The following is a 24,879-nucleotide window of genomic DNA, read 5'->3' on the forward strand; positions in this document are numbered from 1 at the left end:
AATTGTTGAAATAATATTTGTTGGAGGTTATGCAATTTACTGTTGATGAATCTTCATATATAAAGCATAAATGACAAAAATATTCAGAGAAATAAAGATATTAGAAATTCTTTCTTTAGCAAAGTGCATAAGCTCATACATTTTATGTATAATCACGAATTTTCTTTTTTTAATTTAATCGCATGAACAATAATCTCCATAATTGTAATTGTTACATGTTATTTTATGCAACTTTGTTTCTTTTCCTGTAAACAATGAAATACATAGTGCATGCCCAGGGTACTGCATGTACGTCGACTTGACCTGTCTTATGTAATTATAAAAATACTTTTTATTTTTTTCTAGGTTTAGTATACCTTCTTTTTGGAGCTTATTTGATTGGTTAGTATGATCGTGCACAGCTATATACTACATATGAAAGATTATATATAATACATAAATGATGGGTAGTTTTACAAGTAAGAAGTTAATTTTTTCCTTAACAAAGTAAGGTTCAATAAATATTTAGGTAAACCACATTCTTTTTGCAAAGTTAAGTATTTTCATTACAAATTAATTTACATTAATGCAACTGGAATACAATATATTTCGTGCTTAGTTAACCTTTTATTTCGTAAATTTTGAAATTACATTTTGTTCGAGGTCATGCAATTTACTGTTGATGAATCTTCATATATAAAGCATAAATGACAAAAATATTCAGAAAAATCAAGATATTAGAAATTCTTTCTTTAGCAAAGTGCATAAGTTTATACATTTCATGTATAATAACAAATTTCCTTTTTTTAATTTGATCACATGAACAATAATCTCCATAATTGTAATTGATGTTACATGTTATTTATTGCAACTTTGTTTCTTTTCCTGTAAACAATGAAATACATAGTGCATGCCCAGGGTATTGCATGTACGTCGACTTGACCTGTCTTATGTAATTATAAAAATACTTTTTATTTTTTTCTAGGTGTAGTATACCTTCTTTATGGAGTTTTCAGTGGTTAGTATGATCGTGCACAGCTATATACTACATATGAAAGATTATATATAATACATAAATGATGGGTAGTTTTACAAGTAAGAAGTTAATTTTTTTTCCTTAACTAAGTAAGGTTCAATAAATATTTAGGTAAACAACATTCTTTTTGCAAAATTAAATATTATTTTCATTACAAATTATTTTACAATAATGCAACTGGAATACAATATATTTCGTGCTTAGATATTGTCGATTTTAGTTAACTTTTCAAATGGCGGTTGCCAAGTTACTTTCTAATGTTGCCAGTTAAATTTCCAAATATGGAATATATGATATGAAATTGTAAACTTGAGTTGATAAGTTGTGTATTGGAGTACTGAAGTTGTGAACTAAAGTTGCGAAGTACTAGCAAACGCGAAAGGTCTTTGTACCCTGTAGACATTTGGCAATGAATCCGTTCAGTAAGCAAGGAAAAGCTTTACCAGTAGAAGTAAGAAATGAAATACTTGAAATGTGGTTAAATAACGAGCGTTTGACAAACATTTTGAAACCACTAAACCTACCGTATAAGACTATATCAAATAGAATAGATCTATGGGTAGACACTGGTTCTATTGCACCTCGCCATAGCGAACGTGATGTTCGAACCACGCGTACAGATGACGTTATTGCATACGCTGAATATCTAAAAATTAATAAATCATCTATTTACGCAAAAGAGATTCAGCAACACCTAGAGAATAACAAAGTTTGCCTTCCAGCAAACATACCTAGCAGGTCATCCATTAGTAGATTTTCGAAAAGAGATCTTGTTTACACTTACAAGATAATAAGTCAAATTACACGTGAGACAGAACGGCCGGGCGTTATGGAGAAGTTAGAAGCTTAAATAGCAAATATTTCATTGATTGATTGCAACCGTATACATTTCTTTTATGAGTCGTCTGTAGTTGTTACGATTGGCAACAGACGTCGAGGGCACAGTATGCAGGGTACTCCTGCATTTGAAATCCAACGATATACTTCTAGTGCTACATTTACTGTAAATTTATTGCATAATGTGAACGGCGTATCACATTATAACACTCTTAGAGGGCCGTCAAACGGATTAGAATTGCTAAAGCGTTTCCTTGCTTACTGAACGGATTCATTGCCAAGTGTCTACTGGGTACATAGACCTTTCGCATTTGCTAGTACTTCGCAACTTTAGTTCACAACTTCAGTACTTAAGTACACAACTTCAGTACTCAAGTACAAAACTTGTCAACTCAAGTTGACAAGTTCATATCGAATATTCCATATTTGGAAATGTAAATGGCAACATTAGAAAGTACGGCAATATAACAATGTATTAGTAAAGAATAGTTCTATTAGTAAAAAGTTATTTTTCCCCCTTAATAAGGTAAGGTTCAATAAAACATTCACATTACCAACATTCTTTTTGCAAAATTAAATATTATTTTTATTACAAATTAATTTACATTAATGCAACTGGAATACAATATATTTCGTGCTTAGTTAACCTTTTATTTCGTAAATTTTGAAATAACATTTTGTTGGAGGTCATGCAATTTACTGTTGATGAATCTTCATATATAAAGCATAAATGACAAAAATATTCAGAAAAATAAAGATATTAGAAATTCTTTCTTTAGCAAAGTGCATAAGCTTATACATTTCATGTATAATAACGAATTTCCTTTTTTTTAATTTGATCACATGAACAATAATCTCCATAATTGTAATTGATGTTACATGTTAATTATTGCAACTTTGTTTCTTTTCCTGTAAACAATGAAATACATAGTGCATGCCCAGGGTATTGCATGTACGTCGACTTGACCTGTCTTATGTAATTATAAAAATACTTTTTATTTTTTTCTAGGTTTATTATACCTTCTTTATGTAGTTTCCATTGGTTAGTATGATCGTGCACAGCTATATACTACATATGAAAGATTATATATAATACATAAATGATGGGTAGTTTTACAAGTAAGAAGTTAATTTTTTTCCTTAACTAAGTAAGGTTCAATAAATATTTAGGTAAACAACATTCTTTTTGCAAAATTAAATATTATTTTCATTACAAATTATTTTACAATAATGCAACTGGAATACAATATATTTCGTGCTTAGATATTGTCGATTTTAGTTAACTTTTCAAATGGCGGTTGCCAAGTTACTTTCTAATGTTGCCAGTTAAATTTCCAAATATGGAATATATGATATGAAATTGTAAACTTGAGTTGATAAGTTGTGTATTTGAGTACTGAAGTTGTGAACTAAAGTTGCGAAGTACTAGCAAACGCGAAAGGTCTTTGTACCCTGTAGACATTTGGCAATGAATCCGTTCAGTAAGCAAGGAAAAGCTTTACCAGTAGAAGTAAGAAATGAAATACTTGAAATGTGGTTAAATAACGAGCGTTTGACAAACATTTCGAAACCACTAAACCTACCGTATAGGACTATATCAAATACAATAGATCTCTGGGTAGACACTGGTTCTATTGCACCTCGCCATAGCGAACGTGATGTTCGAACCACGCGTACAGATGACGTTATTGCATACGCTGAATATCTAAAAATTAATAAATCATCTATTTACGCAAAAGAGATTCAGCAACACCTAGAGAATAACAAAGTTTGCCTTCCAGCAAACATACCTAGCAGGTCATCCATTAGTAGATTTTCGAAAAGAGATCTTGTTTACACTTACAAGATAATAAGTCAAATTACACGTGAGACAGAACGGCCGGGCGTTATGGAGAAGTTAGAAGCTTAAATAGCAAATATTTCATTGATTGATTGCAACCGTATACATTTCTTTTATGAGTCGTCTGTAGTTGTTACGATTGGCAACAGACGTCGAGGGCACAGTATGCAGGGTACTCCTGCATTTGAAATCCAACGATATGCTTCTAGTGCTACATTTACTGTAAATTTATTACATAATGTGAACGGCGTATCACATTATAACACTCTTAGAGGGCCGTCAAACGGATTAGAATTGCTAAAGCGTTTCCTTGCTTACTGAACGGATTCATTGCCAAGTGTCTACTGGGTACAAAGACCTTTCGCATTTGCTAGTACTTCGCAACTTTAGTTCACAACTTCAGTACTTAAGTACACAACTTCAGTACTCAAGTACAAAACTTGTCAACTCAAGTTGACAAGTTCATATCGAATATTCCATATTTGGAAATGTAAATGGCAACATTAGAAAGTACGGCAATATAACAATGTATTAGTAAAGAATAGTTCTATTAGTAAAAAGTTATTTTTCCCCCTTAATAAGGTAAGGTTCAATAAAACATTCACATTACCAACATTCTTTTTGCAAAATTAAATATTATTTTTATTACAAATTAATTTACATTAATGCAACTGGAATACAATATATTTCGTGCTTAGTTAACCTTTTATTTCGTAAATTTTGAAATAACATTTTGTTCGAGGTCATGCAATTTACTGTTGATGAATCTTCATATATAAAGCATAAATGACAAAAATATTCAGAAAAATAAAGATATTAGAAATTCTTTCTTTAGCAAAGTGCATAAGTTTATACATTTCATGTATAATAACAAATTTCCTTTTTTTAATTTGATCACATGAACAATAATCTCCATAATTGTAATTGATGTTACATGTTATTTATTGCAACTTTGTTTCTTTTCCTGTAAACAATGAAATACATAGTGCATGCCCAGGGTATTGCATGTACGTCGACTTGACCTGTCTTATGTAATTATAAAAATACTTTTTATTTTTTTCTAGGTTTATTATACCTTCTTTATGGAGTTTCCATTGGTTAGTATGATCGTGCACAGCTATATACTACATATGAAAGATTATATATAATACATAAATGATGGGTAGTTTTACAAGTAAGAAGTTAATTTTTTTCCTTAACTAAGTAAGGTTCAATAAATATTTAGGTAAACAACATTCTTTTTGCAAAATTAAATATTATTTTCATTACAAGTTTTTTTACAATAATGCAACTGGAATACAATATATTTCGTGCTTAGATATTGTCGATTTTAGTTAACTTTTCAAATGGCGGTTGCCAAGTTACTTTCTAATGTTTCCAGTTAAATTTCCAAATATGGAATATATGATATGAAATTGTAAACTTGAGTTGATAAGTTGTGTATTTGAGTACTGAAGTTGTGAACTAAAGTTGCGAAGTACTAGCAAACGCGAAAGGTCTTTGTACCCTGTAGACATTTGGCAATGAATCCGTTCAGTAAGCAAGGAAAAGCTTTACCAGTAGAAGTAAGAAATGAAATACTTGAAATGTGGTGAAATAACTAGCGTTTGACAAACATTTCGAAACCACTAAACCTACCGTATAAGACTGTATCAAATACAATAGACCTATGGGTAGACACTGGTTCTATTGCACCTCACCAGAGCGAACGTGATGTTCGAACCACGCGTACAGATGACGTTATTGCATACACTGAATATCTAAAAATTAATAAACCATCTATTTACGCAAAAGAGACTTAGCAACATCTAGAAAATAACAAAGTTTGCCTTCTTGCAAACATACCTAGCAGGTCATCTATTAGTAGAATGTTGAATAAAGATCTTGGTTACACTTACAAGATAATAAGTCAAATTACACGTGAGACAGAACGGCCGGGCGTTATGGAGAAGTTAGAAGCTTAAATAGCAAATATTTCATTGATTGATTGCAACCGTATACATTTCTTTTATGAGTCGTCTGTAGTTGTTACGATTGACAACAGACCTCGAGGGCACAGTATGCAGGATACTCCTGCATTTGAAATCCAACGATACGCTTCTAGTGCCACATTTACTGTAAATTTATTACATAATGTGAACGGCGTATCACATTATAACACTCTTAGAGGGCCGTCAAACGGATTAGAATTGCTAAAGTTTTTCCTTGCTTACTGAACGGATTCATTGCCAAGTGTCTACAGGGTACAAAGACCTTTCGCATTTGCTAGTACTTCGCAACTTTAGTTCACAACTTCAGTACTTAAGTACACAACTATTTGCTAAAGCTTTTCCTTGTTTACTGAACGGATTCATTGCCGATTGTCTACAGGGTACAAAGATCTTTCGCGTTTGCTAGTACTTCCAAACTTTAGCTCACAACTTCAGTACTTAAGTACACAACTTGTCAACTCAAGTTTACAACTTCATATCGAATATTCCATATTTGGAAATATAACTGGCAACATTAGAAAGTTACTTGGCAACCGCCATTTGAAAAGTTAACTGAAATCCACATTAACCTGAGGACAGTTTGACGATCGTAGGTCCATACTATTTATTAGTATTGATAATGTTTATTGTTGTTTATGTGTCTTTATTTTTAGTAAATTGAAGAAAGTTAATTAATTTTATGAAGTTTTTATGTGTCTATACAGTTATAAGTTTTTTGACTTTAAGATAGTCAATTTGGCCTTTCTTGTGTTAATGTGAAAACAAAATTTGTTTTTCTTTATTTGCAGCACTTGGGTATGCGGATCGTGTGTATGGTTATTCATGTACGGCAATATAACAATGTATTAGTAAAGAATAGTTTTATTAGTAAAAAGTTATTTTTCCCCCTTAATAATGTAAGGTTTAATAAAACATGAACATTACCAACATTCTTTTTGCAAAATTAAATATTATTTTCATTACGAATTATTTTACAATAATGCAACTGGAATACAATATTATGGTGTATGAAATGAGATTTTTGTATATTTCCCAGTTTTCTTTGAAAGGTTTGTCCAACAATTGTTCATAGAATGAGTAAATATCTACTCAACATAAAATCTTTGATTCTAATTTATATTACTCTGCTAAATATCGTTTAATCGTTTCAAAACTAGGTTCCAATAATTTTCAAGAGCCAACATTAAAAGAATCTGAAACTGATCCATCGATGAAAAAAGATAACAGTATTTATGCAGACTTTTGTTAATTAAGATATCATAGTAGCTATCACCATCCTTAGACGGAAAACTTAGACAAATCACTGAATCCTGGTTAGCTTGAATCATATAAACAGCTCTTAAGTATTGAAATTTTGCAATTTTAACTTTGTTATAACCTTCTGAATTTTTGTTTTTTTTTTAAATTGGAGAAATATCAATTAATTTCAGGAAGCTTTTTATGTCTATAAAGTCTCAGTTTTTTAACAATATAGTTAAAACAGTCAACTTGACGTGTCTTTTGCAATTGTAAAAATAATTTTTATTTTTCTTTACTTGCAGAAATTAAGCGACTTAGCGAAGGTTAGTATGGTCAAAACAGACACTTACGGTGTTTGCACAGGCTGGCTTTACTCAAATGTAATCTTTATTGCCTTTTGAAATGTTAAGTACAAACAAGAATGCAATGTAACCATTTAGATTCGTTTATATCTTCCTTATTCACATACTTTTGTTAATGGTCAAAAATATGAGATGTAATGAAGAGTGAAATAACTCAGCAAGTATTCCTTTTATCTTGCTATGATATATTAACCGTGTAATGTAATGCATTAATTTCCAGCTTCTTACGAAAAGATATCTTTGCCATTTCCCATGAGTGACAACGACTATGACGACATTGACAAAACTCCTTCTACAACAGTACTTGGTAAGAAATTGTATTTTGTTAGCAAACATTTGCACAAACATCTTTACATTCCCTTTAAAAGTCAGACACAAACATAAGAGTCGTTTATATCATGCGTATCATTCATACGTTTGTAAAGGGTCAGATAAGAGAATTTTAGAAATTTTTGATCATACTGTAATTTTATTTAATTGCATTGCAAGAAATTAGTTTGATTTATCTATTAGATGATGATAACAGTGAAGTCATCATTGGTGTTTCGCCTTCTACATCAAAACCTGGTTAGCAAAAAAATTTTGTTAGCCAACATTTGCCCAAACATTTCCATGTTTTGCAACGCTAAATACAAACAATAATTTGTAGCCTAATAAATTAATTTTAAAAGGTATCGTTATATGTAGCCAACAAACTTTGTTATCATAGAAATTTGATCAATATGTATAGAAAGTGAAAACTGGCTATGATGCTAAAAGTGAATTGTGAAAACCATCATGATCAACGTGTCAGTTACATGTATACGTTACACGTACACAAATGAACTTAAATAGAATATTGTTGAAAACATCCTTTTAAAACATATTATTTGATTATTTATAGCCAATAAAAGCCAATAATTATGTTTACGAATACATAGTTTCATTTAGCGTTTAGGTGGTAGCTAGATGCCCTGATGTTGGATCTAAGCTACCGTTTCCTTTAATTTTTTTGTGACAGATAACTGTTTCAAGAGATATTTATAGTGTGTTATGTAAAAGTGAATTATTAGTTTTACGGAAAAACTTGCAATAAACCCACGTTGTTATTTTTCCACCCAAAAGATTAGAAACCACAAAGTAAGGTAGTTCAACTCACTGGTTCAACTCCCTCTTTGTAAACACACGGTATTAGCATAACCATGCTTGTAATATTTGCAAGACCGAATCACATACAATAAATGGCTACGTAACTGCAAATTCTAAATAAATTATGGCTCGCTGAAAGGTTTGAGGGGGAGTGTTCTACGTCATGGGACCAACTTTATTGTGACTTTATTGGATCAAATATCCCAAAATTTTAGTCAGACCGACATTTTTCGTCTTTTATCCGTTTGTGGATCTACTTTTTATTCATATTTTACAAAAACTGGGTAGTGTAACATGTGATGTACACTTTTATTTTCTTTATCATGTATTTAGATGCAGATGATAATTTGGATCTAAACACAGGTAACCTTAAAAACATTAGGTTCTTTAATTCTCCGAACTCTTTTCACCTCGACAGATGCTTTCATCTTTGATTTTTCAATCTCAATGTTTCCCCATTTAAAGGGACTGCACTGCATATTTACATAAGATCGTTATACCAGAATATTGGCATAAAGTCGTTAAAAGTATGCAAAGCCGATGTGGGCAGCAAAAAATTAAAATGCATGCCAAAAAATGTTCTTTATGAAAATGTTCTTTGTGACTTAGATATTGGCGTGAGTCGTTTGAAAAATAACAAGCGTTGTTTTTAAAATGTCAGCGTTTTGACAGATTGCTATTTTTATCCGAAACCTTCAGAATAAAAAATTCTTACCATTGAATGAATTATTTTATTGTGTTGTGTTCAGCAAATATCAATTATTCATTACATTGACGGCAAATTAATTATTTAATTTACACTCCTGAAACTGAAAACGATTAATGCGTTATATTTTGTGTTTCCCTACCATCTGGTTTACTTAAACAAAATTAAAATAATCTGTTTTTGTTCTTCCCAAAGTCTCCTACTTTTTATCTAATGAAAAAAAATGCGCAAGTGATCAGTTAACTGCCACGTGTAAATTTAACATAACGTTGTTTTTAAGATTTATTTTTATTACTGCAATAAGAAAGAAACGACATCGAAAAGGTCGGTATAGTCATGCAAAAACAAATAGTAATAATGTTTATATGGTTGTTTATGTCTGCTTATGTTCAATGTATTTGAAAAGTGTTACCTTCAAACTCCAGTTTTTCTCTCTCAGCTTTTTTACCCGTGTAAAATTCAAACAATGGCTGTAGATTCTCCATGCGTGAAACGTAGTCGTATCATGAACATTAATGCCCAGCTTATTGCAATAATTTAAAATGCCATTGTAGTCAGAAATATGAAAAGAGGAAATTTTATTGACGTTTCATCGCAGCGCTCGACATCTTTAGAATGGTAGTATAAGTATGGAATAAGATTACAAAAAGGATATAAGTATTTGCAATGTATGAATAAATTAAGTAGTAAAACAGGGATTAACCAATCACAGGAAGAACCTTATGTTCTTATATCATCATTCTAAAGATTTCGAGGGGCGTTCAACTCACAGCAGGTTCTATACTTCTATTGGAAATAATGATGCGATGCTGAAATCCATGAACGCTTTCATTTCATGTATCATTTTTTATTGTTATCAGATTTATTAGCATTTACACGAACATTTTCTTTTCACTTCATTCTCAATACCACTGCGGCAGAGTCAAGAATGCGGGTGTGATATCAGGTACCAAGTAGCAAGTACTGGGTAACATGTAGCGGGGTAATGCCAGAGAAGACTGGTACTATTTAGCATTATAATATAATACCGGATAAACGCTTTATTAAAAAGGCGTATTGAACTTGTTGTGGTAAAAAAAACGGCGATTCAATGAAGAAACTTAACGAATTTAATTGTAAGTCTTAAAAGTTTTATTGTCCGAAGCTTTCACCGTTTTTAACAAAAAAATATTCTTTTGTTTATGTTGTTTTGTATAACATTGGAAGCATTGCGAATTGAAATTTGTGTTTGCATGCATTAAAAGCTGAATATACTGACTGAATATTCTGATATTTTGTCCTCGATACGTTGCTTCCTCCATTTGTGCACACGTAATTTTCTCCTTTGACGATAAACATAACAAAATAATTTCTTAGCTTCCTTTCAAAATCAAAGCAAAATGCAGGAGGAATTTACTACTTGAAAGCAAGAACATTTGGAATACCAAAAACACTAAAAAAAATGTTAGCGTTTTCCAAGAAAGAAAAGTAAAAAGCAAGCAATGCAACAACTGCTACTTCTTTTTTTTCTTTTTTTTCAAGAGTGGTCATTCCACGTAATTCTCAAAGCGAATCGGCAAATATTTATTTTCATTGCGCAAATCAATCACAATGTGTGGCAAAGACACAATGCTACTTATATGGGCGCCTGTATTCAATTCTTCTTGAATTAGGCACATCTTAGATAACAATTGGAAATGCAATATTTTCGCACAAAGAATAATTTATACGAATAAACTTCTACCAGGTACCCTCCCCTCGGTATTTGCTTTCCGATATCTGCTTTCCAATACTTGGTACCCCGTGCTTATGCCCTTGTTTTTTTATCATGCCAATCTTTTGCAAAGAATGCTGGAAAATTTGTTAAAAAACATTATTATCTGTGATTAGCTAAGTTACAACAACAGGTTTATTCGTCCCTAAAAAGACGTAAAAAGAGTCATTCACACATAACACTGACTGAAAATGTACTGTTCTTGATTTTCACTCTTAAAATATCACTGAGTTTTTAAAGTAGATGTATACAAGTAATATACAATTTGACAATTGACGTATGAATTGACGTTCTTTGGGATAGATTTTTGTGGTTGTTAACTCCTGTTTGCTGTTTGTATAAACTGTCTTGGAGCAAATTTAATTCATTTAAGAGGCTTTTTGTCTCTATTTAGTCACATTTTTTAACAATAAGATATTCAATTTGAAGTATAATGCGTAAATGTGATAATAATGTGATTTTTTTATACATTGCAGATAGTAACGATAATGATGTTGAAGGTTAGTTTATCATGTAGTATAATACTTACAAATGTTTATAAATAACGCATTAATGACAATAGTTTTGTCACCGTCTAATTATTTATGTACCGAGAGGTGTATTTAAGCATTTATCTTCTCCAGGTCTCTCAATTCTCAGGTTTTCTTTTCACGTTGGCATATCTGTTCTCTTTCAAGTTACTTAGCATTCCAATCCTTTTTCTTTCCTTATGTTTTTTACAATTAACTCTTTCCTCGTCCACTTCTTTTAACAAGTTATTACCGCGAAAGATGTGTCAATTCTACGTCTTTTTAATTCTATGGTATTTCTACCCAACAGCTCTCTTATTTCATCTACAACATCAACATAATTTCTATTGTTTTCCTTTCTATTCAGCCTGATCTCCATTCTTCCCGAGATTCACATCACAAGTGCCTCTATCTTTCTCATATCTTTCCTTCGCTTTTCATGACTATGATCCAAAAAAATACTACAAGCACTAAACAACTGTTTTGATGATTCAATTTTTCTTTTTCCTACGTATACCTTTTGTGAGTACTTTTCTTTTGTTGAAAGCTGATTTTGCCATTTCTCTTTTCATTTTTATCTCTTGTCATTATCTGTTATCAAGGAACCCAAATAACAAATATGTTTTACCTGCGTAATTCTTCATTCAAAACTATATCAAGATTGCCGCCAAATTATTTGGAAACTGCAGTAACTTTTGTCGTCTTTATATTTATGCTCATACCATATTCTCATGATACACCACCCAATCTATCTAAGATATTCTGCATAATTTTTTCGTCATAAATGCGTGTTATCATCCGTAAGAAACAATTATTTTCAAAAGAACTTGATCTTGCAAAACATGTATAATGAATATTATTATGTCATTATCGAGTTAGCTACGCCACTGAGGAAAGCTGTGTATTGTATTATATTATCATTTGGTAATGTTATTTATTTGCATTGTTCCAGCTTCTAAAATAAGAGAACCTTCTGAATGTCAATTGAATGATAATGACAGTTTGGAAGACAGCGATGCAATGCCTTCATCAGGTAACAAAATTTTTATTTTTTAGAAAAATCATTCTTTATTGTCGTTCTGTTTCCTGCTTGTCTCTCAGCTTATATTTACAATGTAAATTTTACATTAAAGTGTATAAGAGTGATTATTGAAGAAAAACAGGTACGCAATGAGTACATGTAACAGCCTTTCTTCAACACAGTTCAAATGATCCATATTTAACGAACATAAAATGTATGAGACATTTATATAAAATTTATAAAAGCCTCTTTAAGAAGTGAAAGATTATAATTTCACAACTATGATAATAATTTTGTAAAATATTGTCACAAACACTACTTACGCAAGCTATTGAAAATCTCACACACTGGGCTAGCCAAAAACACAAAATAGTGACTTCTCTGAAAATACCTCAAATTTATACAATGAATTTATCATTGCTAGGGCATTTATACTCTAGCATAAGATGGTTTCGGTAGTGTGACACCCTGTATAATTGTACTGCACAGAAAAAAATATCACGTATCATATAGCGTCTTTCAAGCTATTATTTAATTCATGGGATACAACAATATCATGACTTTTGCATGGCTTTACAGAAGTTTATCATAATTTAGCCAGTCATATTCACGCACTTTTGTCGTCATACAAAACATTGAAGCGTAAGTTTAAATTGTCATTATTCTAAGGTATAGCCTGAGTTCGGGTAATCCATACAGTCCCTTTTTGCGTTCCTAAATATATGACCAAAACATGGACGTCTTTTAAAGTACAATTGTTAAAATTTTCAGCGACTAAAAATCAAAAACCTCTCTTTAAGCTTTAGAATAAGTTTTAAAAAACCACTGATGATTGTTAGAAAAAAGTTAGCCACATCATGAGCATGACAAGCCAGTCTGTGATTATGTTTTATAGCTAGATTGAATTGCTTACTTACTTTTTTAAATGCATTTCAAGCAGTTACTTTGCTGTGTTTCAATGTAATTATACTGTTGTTTTTATGTTTAGTTTGTCGTGCGATAGAAGAAGGTACATTTTATTTCAATGTGAATCCACAGTGCTATCCGCAGTTATTGGTGCTAATTATTTTATGACTCCTGTCAACTTTGAAATCTAATTTATGTTTTAGTTTCCCATAATGATGAACTTAAAAAAGTAGACCAATCTTCATCTTCTAGTACAATGAGTAATACGAATTTTTGATATTTATTAATGGAGCTTGAAACTCTGTTCTTTGCATTAATGTTCTTGTCTTATTCTCTATAGAGCAACATATAAAAAGAGAGGGTATTTTGCCCAATATCACGTCTTTAGAAAGTGATGAAAAAAGTAAAATGAGAGGTAATGAAGTGGGAAATTATTGTGGAATAGCTCACCAAATATTACCTTAATCTTGCTGCATGCGATGTTTTGTAATTATGTTATCATATTATTGTATTGTTACAGCATTTGAAGATGTTAACGTTGCCAAAAGTGCTGTGCCTTCTAAATCGGAAGCTGGTAAGTAACAGTCTTTTCTTTACTTCCCAGCCTCATATTATCAACGTAAATTATACATGTAAATCTACATTCTACATACACAGTTACTAGTTTCTTTACTGAATTTCTAAAATACAACATTACTACTAAATTTTTCACATTTTAAAAGGTGAGCTAAAAGTTTTGCATAGTACTGTACTGCATAATAACATAAGATCGTTACACTAGAATATTTGCACAAGATCGTTAAAAGTATGCAAAGCCGATGTGGGCGGCAAAAAATTAAAATGCATGCTAAAAAATGTTCTTTATGAAAATGCTCTTTGTGACTTAGATATTGGCGTGAGTCGTTTGAAAAATAACAAGCGTTGTTTTCAAAATGTCAGCGTTTTGACATTTCGCTATTTTTATCCGAAACCCTAAGAATAAAAAATTCTTATCATTGAATGAATTATTTTATTGTGTGTTCAGCAAATATCAAGTATTCATTAAATTGACGGCAAATTAATTATTTAATTTACACTCCTGAAACTGAAAACGATTAATGCGTTATATTTTGTGTTTCCCTACCATCTGGTTTACTTAAACAAAATCAAAATAATCTGTTTTTGTTCTTCCCAAAGTCTCCTACTTTTTATCTAATGAAAAAAAAATGCGCAAGTGATCAGTTAACTGCCACGTGTAAATTTAACGTAACGTTGTTTTTAAGATTTGTTTTTTTAATATTGCAATAAAAAAGAAACGACATCGAAAAGGTCGGTATAGTCATGGTAGTATAAGTATGGTATAAGATTACAAAAAGGATATAAGTATTTACAATGTATGAATAAATTAAGTAGTAAAACAGGGATTAACCAATCACAGGAAGCCTTATATTCTTATATCATCATTCTAAAGATGTTGAGGGATCTTCAACCCACAGCAGGTTCTATACTTCTATTAGAAAAATGATGCGATGCAGAAATCCATGAACGCTTTTATTTCATGTATCATTTTTTATTATTATCAGATTTATTAGCATTTACACGAACATTTTCTTTTCACTTGATTCTCAATACCACTGCGGCAGAGTCAAGAATGCGGGTGTGATACCAGGTACCAAGTAGCAAGTACTGGGTAACATGTAGCGGGGTAATGCTAGAGAAGACTGGTACTATATAGCAGTATAATATAATACCGGATAAACGCTTTATCAAAAAGGCGTATTGAACTTGTTGTGGTAAAAAAAACGGCGATTCAATGAAGAAACTTAACGAATTTAATTGTAAGTCTTAAAAGTTATATTGTCTGAAGCTTTCACCGTTTTTAACAAAAAATATTCTTTTGTTTATGTTGTTTTGTATAACATTGGAAGCATTGCGAATTGAAATTTGTGTTTGCATGCATTAAAAGCTGAATATACTGACTGAATATTCTGATATTTTGTCCTCGATACGTTGCTTCCTCCATTTGTGCACACGTAATTTTCCCCTTTGACGATAAACGTAACAAAATACTTTCTTAGCTTCCTTTCAAAATCAAAGCAAAATGCAGGAGGAATTTACTACTTGAAAGCAAGAACATTTGGAATACCAAAAACACTAGAAAAAAAATGTTAGCGTTTTCCAAGAAAGAAAAGTAAAAAGCAAGCAATGCAACAACTGCTACTTCTTTTTTTTCTTACGGCAAGAGTGGTCATTCCACGGAATTCTCAAAGCGAACCTGCAAATATTTATTTACATTGCGCAAGCAATCACAATGTGTGGCAAAGACACAATGCTACTTCTATGGGCGCCTGTATTCAATTCTTCTTGAATTAGGCACATCTTAAATAGCAATTGGGCATGCAATATTTTCGCACAAAGATTAATTTATACGAATAAACTGCTATCTGGTACAAGGTACCTTCCACTCGATATTTGCTTTCCGATATCCGCTTTCCGATACCTGGTACCCGGTGCTTATGCTTTTGTTTTCCATCATACTAATCTTTTGCAAAGAGTGTCGAAACATCAGTTAAGGCTAGAACCAACAGTCTGCAACAACCTGAATTATCTACTAACGTCTACAAACATGTAATTGCATAACCTGGGTAAAAATTTGTAAATTTCAAATCATGAAAAATTGTGTGTTATAATGTTTCTTTTCATGTTCTTTATTTTTTCTTAATGCAGAAAAGAAAGAAAGACGACGTCGCAAAGGTCATGAACTTTACTTACGATAATGATTACTTTGTTTGTTTATGCCTGTTTACATTTTGCTGTGTTGAAAAGAAACTAATTTTAAGCGTGTTTTCTATTTCTATGCAGCCACATTTAAGAATAATAATTTCAAATATAACATGTCCTTTTTGCATTAAATATTAGTTTCTAATGTTGACATTTGGAAATTGACATATAAATGCTGAAAAATTTATTTAAAACATTGTTGTCTGTAATTAGCTCGGTTACAACAATAGGTTTATTTGTCTCTAAAAAGAAGTAAAAAGAGTCATTCACACATGACACTGATTGAAAATATACTGGTCTTGATTTTCACTCTTGAAATATCATTGAGTTTTCAAAGTAGATGTATACAACTGATATACAAATTGACAACTGATGTATGAATTGACGTTGTTTTGGGATGGATTTTTGTGGTTGTTAATTCCCGTTTGCTGTTATTATCAACTGTCTTGGAGCAAAGTCAATTCATTTAAAAGGCTCATCGTCTCTATTTAGTCATAATTTTAAACAATAAGATATTGAATTTGAAGTGTAATGCTTAAATGTGATAATAATGTGATTTTTTTATACATTGCAGATAGTAACGATGATGATGAAGGTTAGTTTATCATGTAGTATAATACTTACAAATGTTTATAAATAACGCATTAACGACAATAGTTTTTGTCGCCGTTTAGTTATTTATGTACCGAGAGATCTATTTAAGCATTTATCTTCTCCAGGTCTCTCAATTCTCAGGTTTTCTTTTGAAGATGGAATATTTGTTCTCTTTCAAGTTACTTAGCATTCCAATTCTTTTTCTTTCCTTCGGTTTGTTGCTATAAACTCTTTCCTCGGCCACTTATTTCAACACGTTATTACTGCGAAAGATGTGTCAATTCTACCTCTTTTTAATTCTATGGTATTTCTACCCAACATCTCTCTTTTTTCATCTACAACATCAACATCACCTCTATTGTTTTCCTTTCTATTCAGCCTACTCTCCATTCTTCCCGAGATTCACATCACAAGTGCCTCTATCTTTCTCATAACTATCGCTTGCTCTTCATGACTATGATCCAAAAACGATGCTACAAACAACAAACAACTGTTTTAATGATTCAATTTTTCTTTTTTTTACGTATACCTTTTGTGAGTAATTTTCTTTTGTTGAAAGCTGATTTTGCCATATCTCTTTTCATTTTTATCTCTTGTAATTATCTGTTATCAAGGAACCCAAATAACAAATATGTTTTACCTGCGTAATTCTTCATTCTAAACTATATCAAGATTGCCACAAAATTGTTTGGAAACTGTAGTAACTTCTGTCGTCTTTATATTTGTGCTCATACCATATTCTTCTGATACATCACCCAGTCTATCTAAGAATTCTGCATAATTTTTTTCGTCATAAATGGGTGTTATTATCCGTAAGAAACAATTAATTTCAAAAGAACTTGATCTTGCAAAACATGTATAATGAATATTATTATGTCATCATCGAGTTAGCTACGCCCCTTAAGAAAGCTGTGTATTGTATTATATTATCATTTGGTAATGTTTTTTTTTTGCATTGTTCCAGCTTCAAAAATAACAGAAACGTCTGTAGTTCAATTGAATGATAATCACGGTTTCGAAGACCGCGATGCAATGCCTTCATCAGGTAACAAAATTTTTATTTTTCAGAAAAATCATTCTTCATTGTCGTTCTGTTTCCTGCTTGTCTCTCAACTCATATTTACAATGTAAATTTTACATAAAAGTCTATAAGAGTGATCATTGAAGAAAAACAGGTACGCATTGCGTACATGTAACAGCCTTTCTTCAACACAATTCAAATGATTCGTAGTTGACGAACATAAAATGTATGAGACATTTATATAAGATTTATCAAAGTCTTTTTAAGAAGTGAAAGATTATAAGTTTACAACTTTAATATTAATTTTGTAAATAATTGTCAAATTCAACTTACGCCAGGTATTGAAAATCTCACACAGTGGGCTGGCCAAAAACACAAAATTGTGAATTATCAATAAATACCACCAATTTCTACAATGAAGTCTACTTCCCAGCTACTATGCATTGGTCATTCACAAACCTCCAGTGGCATATAACCAGCCAACAACTTTGTTGATGCTATGTAAATTTTAATGTGCTCACTCACTGTAAAACAATTACTTTTTCAAGAAATGAATAATAATAATGGTGTAAAACTTACATAGGATGAACAATTTTGTGGGCTAGCTACGCCACTGCAAGCCTATAATGTCTTTCTGTAAATTCATCTCCTCTTAATTTGACTCTTTCGTCAACACCATGCAATGCTTCTACCATCATCATCCTTTCATTATAAACAGAAAACAACCTCTGCTCATTCTCTTACTTCTTCAAAACCGCCACTTTGGCGTCAGAGTATGAAATGATTCTTGTAATACATGGGAATGCTGAATGCTGTCAGTTTATTTTTTTCAGAGTATCTGCAACTGGTATGCTCCTGTCGGTAAAACTTTCTTTGACAAAGGTTTAGAACTGCTTCTTTCCAACCTTTTTACGTTATTAGTGGTTTTGATAATATCATCACTCATTAATTTCTTAGTGTAAATACAATTGTAGCTAATCGCCTTCAATAAATGCACCTCCTAATAAGTCAAACGACGATATCATTTTTTAAAAGTGTCAAAATGTAAATCAGGATTTAAAAAACAACGGAGTAGCCAGCTCAATAATTTGGGGAGGAGAGCTTGTATTCATAAATGCGTGTTATCATCCGTAAGAAACAATTTTAAAAGAACTTGATCTTGCAAAACATGTATAATGAATATTATTATGTCATCATCGAGTTAGCTACGCCCCTTAAGAAAGCTGTGTATTGTATTATATTATCATTTGGTAATGTTTTTTTTTTGCATTGTTCCAGTTTCAAAAATAACAGAAACTTCTGTAGGTCAATTGAAGGATAACGAGAGTTTCGAAGACAGTGATGCAATGCCTTTATCAGGTAACAAAATTGTTATTTTTCAGAAAAATCATTCTTCAATGTCGTTCTGTTTCCTGCTCATCTCTCAGCTCATATTTACAATGTAAATTTTACATTAAAGTCTATAAGAGTGACCATTGAAGAAAAACAGGTACGCAATGCGTACATGTAACAGCCTTTCTTCAACACAATTCAAATGATTCATAGTTGACGAACATAAAATGTATGAGACATTTATATAAGATTTATAAAAGCCTCTTTATGAAATGAAAGATTATAATTTTACAACTATAATAATAATTTTGTAAATAATTGTCAAACACAACTTACGCCAGGTATTGAAAATCTCACACGGTGGGCTGGCCAAAAACACAAAATAGTGAATTCTCAAAAAGTACCACAAATTTATACAATGAATTCTTCATTGCTAGGGCATTTATACTCTAGCAAAAGATGGTTTCGGTAGTGTGACACCCTGTATAATTGTACTGCACAGAAATAAATATCACATATCATATAGCGTCTTTCAAGCTATTATTTACTTCATGGGATACAACAATATCATGACTTTTGCATGGCTTTATAGAAGTTTATCATAATTTAGCCATTCATATTCACGCACTTTTGTCGTCATACTAAGCATTGGAGCGTAAGTTTAAAATGTCATTATTCTAAGGCATAGCCTGAGTTCATGTAACCCATACAGTCTCTTTTTGCGTTCCTAAATATATGACCAAAACATGGATGTCTTTTAAAGTACAATTGTTAAAATTTTCAGCGACTAAAAATCAAACACCTCTCTTTAAGCTTTAGAATAAGTTTTAAAAAACCACTGATGATTGTTAGAAAAAAGTTAGCCACATCATGAGCATGACAAGCCAGTCTGTGATTATGTTTTATAGTTCGATTGAATTGCTTAGGTACTTTTTTAAAATGCATTTTCAAGCAGATAGTTTGCTGTGTTTCAATGTAATTATACTGGTTTTTTTATGTTTAGTTTGTCTTGCAATAGAAGAAGGTGCATTTTATTTCATTGTGAATCCACAGCGCTATCCGCAGCTATTGGTGCTAATTATTTTATGACTCCTGTCAACTTTGAAATCTAATTTATGTTTTAGTTTCCCATAATGATGTACTTGAAAAAGTAGACCAATCTTCATCTTCTAGTACAATGAGTAGTACGACTTGTGGATATTTATTAATGGAACTTGAAACTCTGTTCTTTTCATTAATGTTCTTGTCTTATTCTCTTCAGAGCAACATACAAAACGAGGGGGTGGTTTTCCAAATATCACGTCTTTAGAAAGTGATGACGAAAGTAAAATGAGAGGTAATGAAGTGAAAAAATATTGTGGAATAGCTCACCAAATATTACCTTAGTCTTGCTGCATGTGATGTTTTGTAATTATGTTATCATATAATTGCATTGTTACTGCATTTGAAGATGTTAACGTTGCCAAAAGTGCTGTGCCTTCTGAATCGGAAGCTGGTAAGTAACAGTCTTTTCTTTACTTCCTAACCTCATATTATCAACGTAAATTATACATGTAATTCTACATTCTACATACACAATTACTAGTTTCTTTACTGAATTTCTAAAATACAACATTACTACTAAATTTTTCACATTTTAAAAGGTGAGCTAAAACTTTTGCATAGCACTGTACTGCATATTTACATAAGATCGTTACACCTGAATATTTGCGTAAGATCGTTAAAAGGATGCAAAGCCGATGTGGGCAGCAAAAATTAAAATGCATGCCAAAAAATGTTCTTTATGAAAATGCTCTTTGTGACTTAGATAATGGTGTGAGTCGTTAAGAAAATCACAAGCGTTGTTTTCAAAATGTCAGCGTTTTGACAGATTGCTATTTTTATCCGAAACCTTCAGAATAAAAAATTCTTACTATTGAATGAATTATTTTATTGTGTTGTGCTCAGCAAATATCAATTATTCATTACATTGACGGCAAATAGATTATTTAATTTACACTCCTGAAACTGAAAACGATTGATGCGTTGGCGTTATATTTTGTATTTCCCTACCACTTGGTTTACTTAAGCAAATTTAAAATAATCTGTGTTTGCTCTTCCACAAGTCTCAGACTTTTTATCTAATGAAAAGAAATGCGCAATTGATCAATTAACTGCCACGTGTAAATTTAACATAACGTTGTTTTAAGATATATTTTTTTAATACTGCAATAAAAAAGAATCGACATCGTAAAGGTCGGTATAGTCATGCAAAAACTAGTAGTAGTAATGTTTATATGGTAGTTTATGTCTGCTTATGTTCAATGTATTTGAAAAGTGTTACTTTCAAACTCCAGTTTTTCTCTCTCAGCATGTTAACCCCTGCAAAATTCAAACAGTGGCTGTAGATTCTCCATGCGTGAAACGTAGTCGTATCATGAACATTAATGCCTAGCTTATTGCAATAATATAAATTGCCATTGTAGTCAGAAATATGAAAAGAGGAAATTTTATTGACGTTTCGTCACAGCGCTCGACATCTTTAGAATGGTAGCATAAGTGTGGTATAAGATTACAAAAAGGATATAAGTATTTACAATGTATGAATAAATTAAGTAGTAAAACAGGGATTAACCAATAACAGGAAGCCTTATACTCTTATATCATCATTCTAAAGATGTCGAGGGGCGTTCAACACACAGCCGGTTCTATACTTCTATTAGAAATAATGATGCGATGCAGAAATCCATGAACGCTTTCATTTCATGTATCATTTTTTATTATTATCAGATTTATTAGCATTTACACGAACATTTTCTTTTCACTTCATTCTCAATACCACTGCGGCAGAGTCAAGAATGCGGGTGTGATACCAGGTACCAAGTAGAAAGTACTGGGTAACATGTAGCGGGGTAATGCCAGAGAAGACTGGTACTATTTAGCAGTATAATATAATACCGGATAAACGCTTTATCAAAAAGGCGTATTGAACTTGTTGTGGTAAAAAAAACGGCGATTCAATGAAGAAACTTAACGAATTTAATTGTAAGTCTTAAAAGTTATATTGTCTGAAGCTTTCACCGTTTTTAACAAAAAATATTCTTTTGTTTATGTTGTTTTGTATAACATTGGAAGCATTGCGAATTGAAATTTGTGTTTGCATGCATAAAAAGCTGAATATACTGACTGAATATTCTGATATTTTGTCCTCGATACGTTGCTTCCTCCATTTGTGCACACGTAATTTTCCCCTTTGACGGTAAACACAACAAAATACTTTCTTAGCTTCCTTTCAAAATCAAAGCAAAATGCAGGAGGAATTTACTACTTGAAAGCAAGAACATTTGGAATACCGAAAACACTAGAAAAAAAATGTTAGCGTTTTCCAAGAAAGAAAAGTAAAAAGCAAGCAATGCAACAACTGCTACTTCTTTTTTTTCTTACGGCAAGAGTGGTCATTCCACGGAATTCTCAAAGCGAACCTGCAAGTATTTATTTTCATTGCGCAAGCAATCACAATGTGTGGCAAAGACACAATGCTATTTTTCGGGCGCCTGTATTCAATTCTTCTTGAATTAGGCACATCTTAAATAGCAATTGGGCATGCAATATTTTCGCACAAAGATTAATTTATACGAATAAACTGCTATCTGGTACAAGGTACCTTCCACTCGATATTTGCTTTCCGATATCTGCTTTCCGATACCTGGTACCCGGTGCTTATGCTTTTGTTTTCCATCATACCAATCTTTTGCAAAGAGTGTCGAAACATCAGCTAAGGCTAGAACCAACAGTCTGCAACAACCTGAATTATCTACTAACGTCTACAAACATGTAATTGCATAACCTGGGTAAAAATTTGTAAATTTCAAATCATGAAAAATTGTGTGTTATAATGTTTCTTTTCATGTTCTTTATTTCTTCATAATGCAGAAAAGAAAGAAAGACGACGTCACAAAAGTCATGAACTTTACTTACGATAATGATTACTCTGTTTGTTTATGTCCGTTTACATTTTACTGTATTGAAAAGAAACTAATGTTAAGCGTGTTTTCTGTTTCTATGCTGCCACATTTAAGAAGAATAATTTCAATTATAACATGTCCTCTTTGCACTAAATATTAGTTTTTAATGTTGACATTTGGAAATTGACATATAAAGGCTGGAAAATTTGTTTAAAACATTGTTGTCTGTGATTAGCTAGTTTATTCGTCCCTAACAAGAAGTAAAAAGAGTCATTCAACCACAGCACTGACTGAAAATATACTGGTCTTGATTTTCACTCTTGAAATATCATTGAGTTTTCAAAGTAGATGTATACAACTGATATACAAATTGACAGCTGATGTATGAATTGACGTTGTTTTGGGATGGATTTTTGTGGCTGTTAATTCCCGTTTTCTGTTATTATCAACTGTCTTGGAGCAAAGTCAATTCATTTAAGAGGCTTTTCGTCTCTATTTAGTCACAATTTTAAACAATAAGATATTGAATTTGAAGTGTAATGCTTAAATGTGATAATAATGTGATTTTTTTATACATTGCAGATAGTAACGATGATGATGAAGGTTAGTTTATCATGTAGTATAATACTTACAAATGTTTATAAATAACGCATTAACGACAATAGTTTTTGTCGCCGTTTAGTTATTTATGTACCGAGAGATCTATTTAAGCATTTATCTTCTCCAGGTCTCTCAATTCTCAGGTTTTATTTTCACGTTGGCATATTTGTTCTCTTTCAAGTTACTTAGCATTCCAATTCTTTTTCTTTCCTTCGGTTTGTTGCTATAAACTCTTTCCTCAGCCACTTATTTCAACACGTTATTACTGCGAAAGATGTGTCAATTCTACCTCTTTTTAATTCTATGGTATTTCTACCCAACATCTCTCTTTTTCATCTACAACATCAACATCACCTCTATTGTTTTCCTTTCTATTCAGCCTACTCTCCATTCTTCCGAGATTCACATCACAAGTGCCTCTATCTTTCTCATAACTATCGCTTGCTCTTCATGACTATGATCCAAAAACGATGCTACAAACAACAAACAACTGTTTTAATGATTCAATTTTTCTTTTTTTTACGTATACCTTTTGTGAGTAATTTTCTTTTGTTGAAAGCTGATTTTGCCATATCTCTTTTCATTTTTATCTCTTGTAATTATCTGTTATCAAGGAACCCAAATAACAAATATGTTTTACCTGCGTAATTCTTCATTCAAAACTATATCAAGATTGCCACCAAATTGTTTGGAAACTGCAGTAACTTCTGTCGTCTTTATATTTGTGCTCATACCTTATTCTTCTTATACATCACCCAGTCTATCTAAGATATTCTGCATAATTTTTTTCTTCATAAATGCGTGTTATTATCCGTAAGAAACAATTAATTTCAAAAGAACTTGATCTTGCAAAACATGTATAATGAATATTTGCACAAATATCTTTTTATTCCCTTTAAAAGTCAACTACGAACAATTAAGAGTCGTTTATGTCATGCGTATCATTCATACGTTTGTAAAGGGTCAGATAAGAGTGTTTTAGAATTTGGCATCATACTGTAATGTTATTTGATTGCATTGCAAGAAATTAATTTGATTTATCTATTAGATGATAATAATAGTGAAGACATGATTGGTGTTTCGCCTTCCACATCAAAACATGGTAAGCAAAAGAATTTTGTTACCAAACATTTTCCCAAACATTTCCATGTTTAGCAACGCTAAATACAAACAATAATTTATAGCCTAATAAATTAATTTTAAAAGGTATCGTTATATGTAGCCAACAAACTTTGTTATCATAGAAATTTAATCAATATGTATAGAAAGTGAAAACTGGCTATGATGCTAAAAGTGAAATGTGAAAACCATCATGATCAAC

At 31.5% G+C, this 24,879-nt stretch overlaps 1 protein-coding gene across 24 annotated transcripts in view; it reads left to right on the forward strand.

Moving 5' to 3' along the window:
- LOC124437890 (serine/threonine-protein kinase BCK1/SLK1/SSP31-like) overlaps positions 1-24,879 on the forward strand; it is a 62,332-nt gene that overhangs the window by 21,636 nt on the left and 15,817 nt on the right. For 11 of the 24 annotated variants that reach the window (XM_046987842.1, XM_046987852.1, XM_046987862.1 and 8 more), the window contains 24 exons: positions 346-381; positions 965-997; positions 2,862-2,894; positions 4,757-4,789; positions 6,472-6,507; positions 6,841-6,909; positions 7,225-7,245; positions 7,505-7,591; positions 8,746-8,775; positions 11,348-11,371; positions 12,333-12,413; positions 13,390-13,410; positions 13,511-13,567; positions 13,648-13,722; positions 13,828-13,881; positions 16,014-16,040; positions 16,642-16,662; positions 17,626-17,706; positions 18,961-19,041; positions 20,139-20,198; positions 20,276-20,350; positions 20,456-20,509; positions 23,541-23,561; positions 24,607-24,660. In XM_046987842.1, coding sequence (XP_046843798.1) covers positions 346-381; positions 965-997; positions 2,862-2,894; positions 4,757-4,789; positions 6,472-6,507; positions 6,841-6,909; positions 7,225-7,245; positions 7,505-7,591; positions 8,746-8,775; positions 11,348-11,371; positions 12,333-12,413; positions 13,390-13,410; positions 13,511-13,567; positions 13,648-13,722; positions 13,828-13,881; positions 16,014-16,040; positions 16,642-16,662; positions 17,626-17,706; positions 18,961-19,041; positions 20,139-20,198; positions 20,276-20,350; positions 20,456-20,509; positions 23,541-23,561; positions 24,607-24,660 — 1,164 coding nt within the window. Of the gene's footprint in view, positions 1-345; positions 382-963; positions 998-2,861; positions 2,895-4,756; positions 4,790-6,471; positions 6,508-6,840; positions 6,910-7,224; positions 7,246-7,504; positions 7,592-8,745; positions 8,776-11,347; positions 11,372-12,332; positions 12,414-13,389; positions 13,411-13,510; positions 13,568-13,647; positions 13,723-13,827; positions 13,882-16,013; positions 16,041-16,641; positions 16,663-17,625; positions 17,707-18,960; positions 19,042-20,138; positions 20,199-20,275; positions 20,351-20,455; positions 20,510-23,540; positions 23,562-24,606; positions 24,661-24,879 lie in introns of those variants that run through there. The other 13 variants (XM_046987845.1, XM_046987843.1, XM_046987846.1 and 10 more) reach the window with 13 other exon arrangements.

This window comes from Xenia sp. Carnegie-2017, unplaced genomic scaffold (genome assembly GCF_021976095.1).
Source record: "Xenia sp. Carnegie-2017 unplaced genomic scaffold, XeniaSp_v1 HiC_scaffold_18, whole genome shotgun sequence".
Lineage (NCBI taxonomy): Eukaryota > Metazoa > Cnidaria > Anthozoa > Malacalcyonacea > Xeniidae > Xenia > Xenia sp. Carnegie-2017.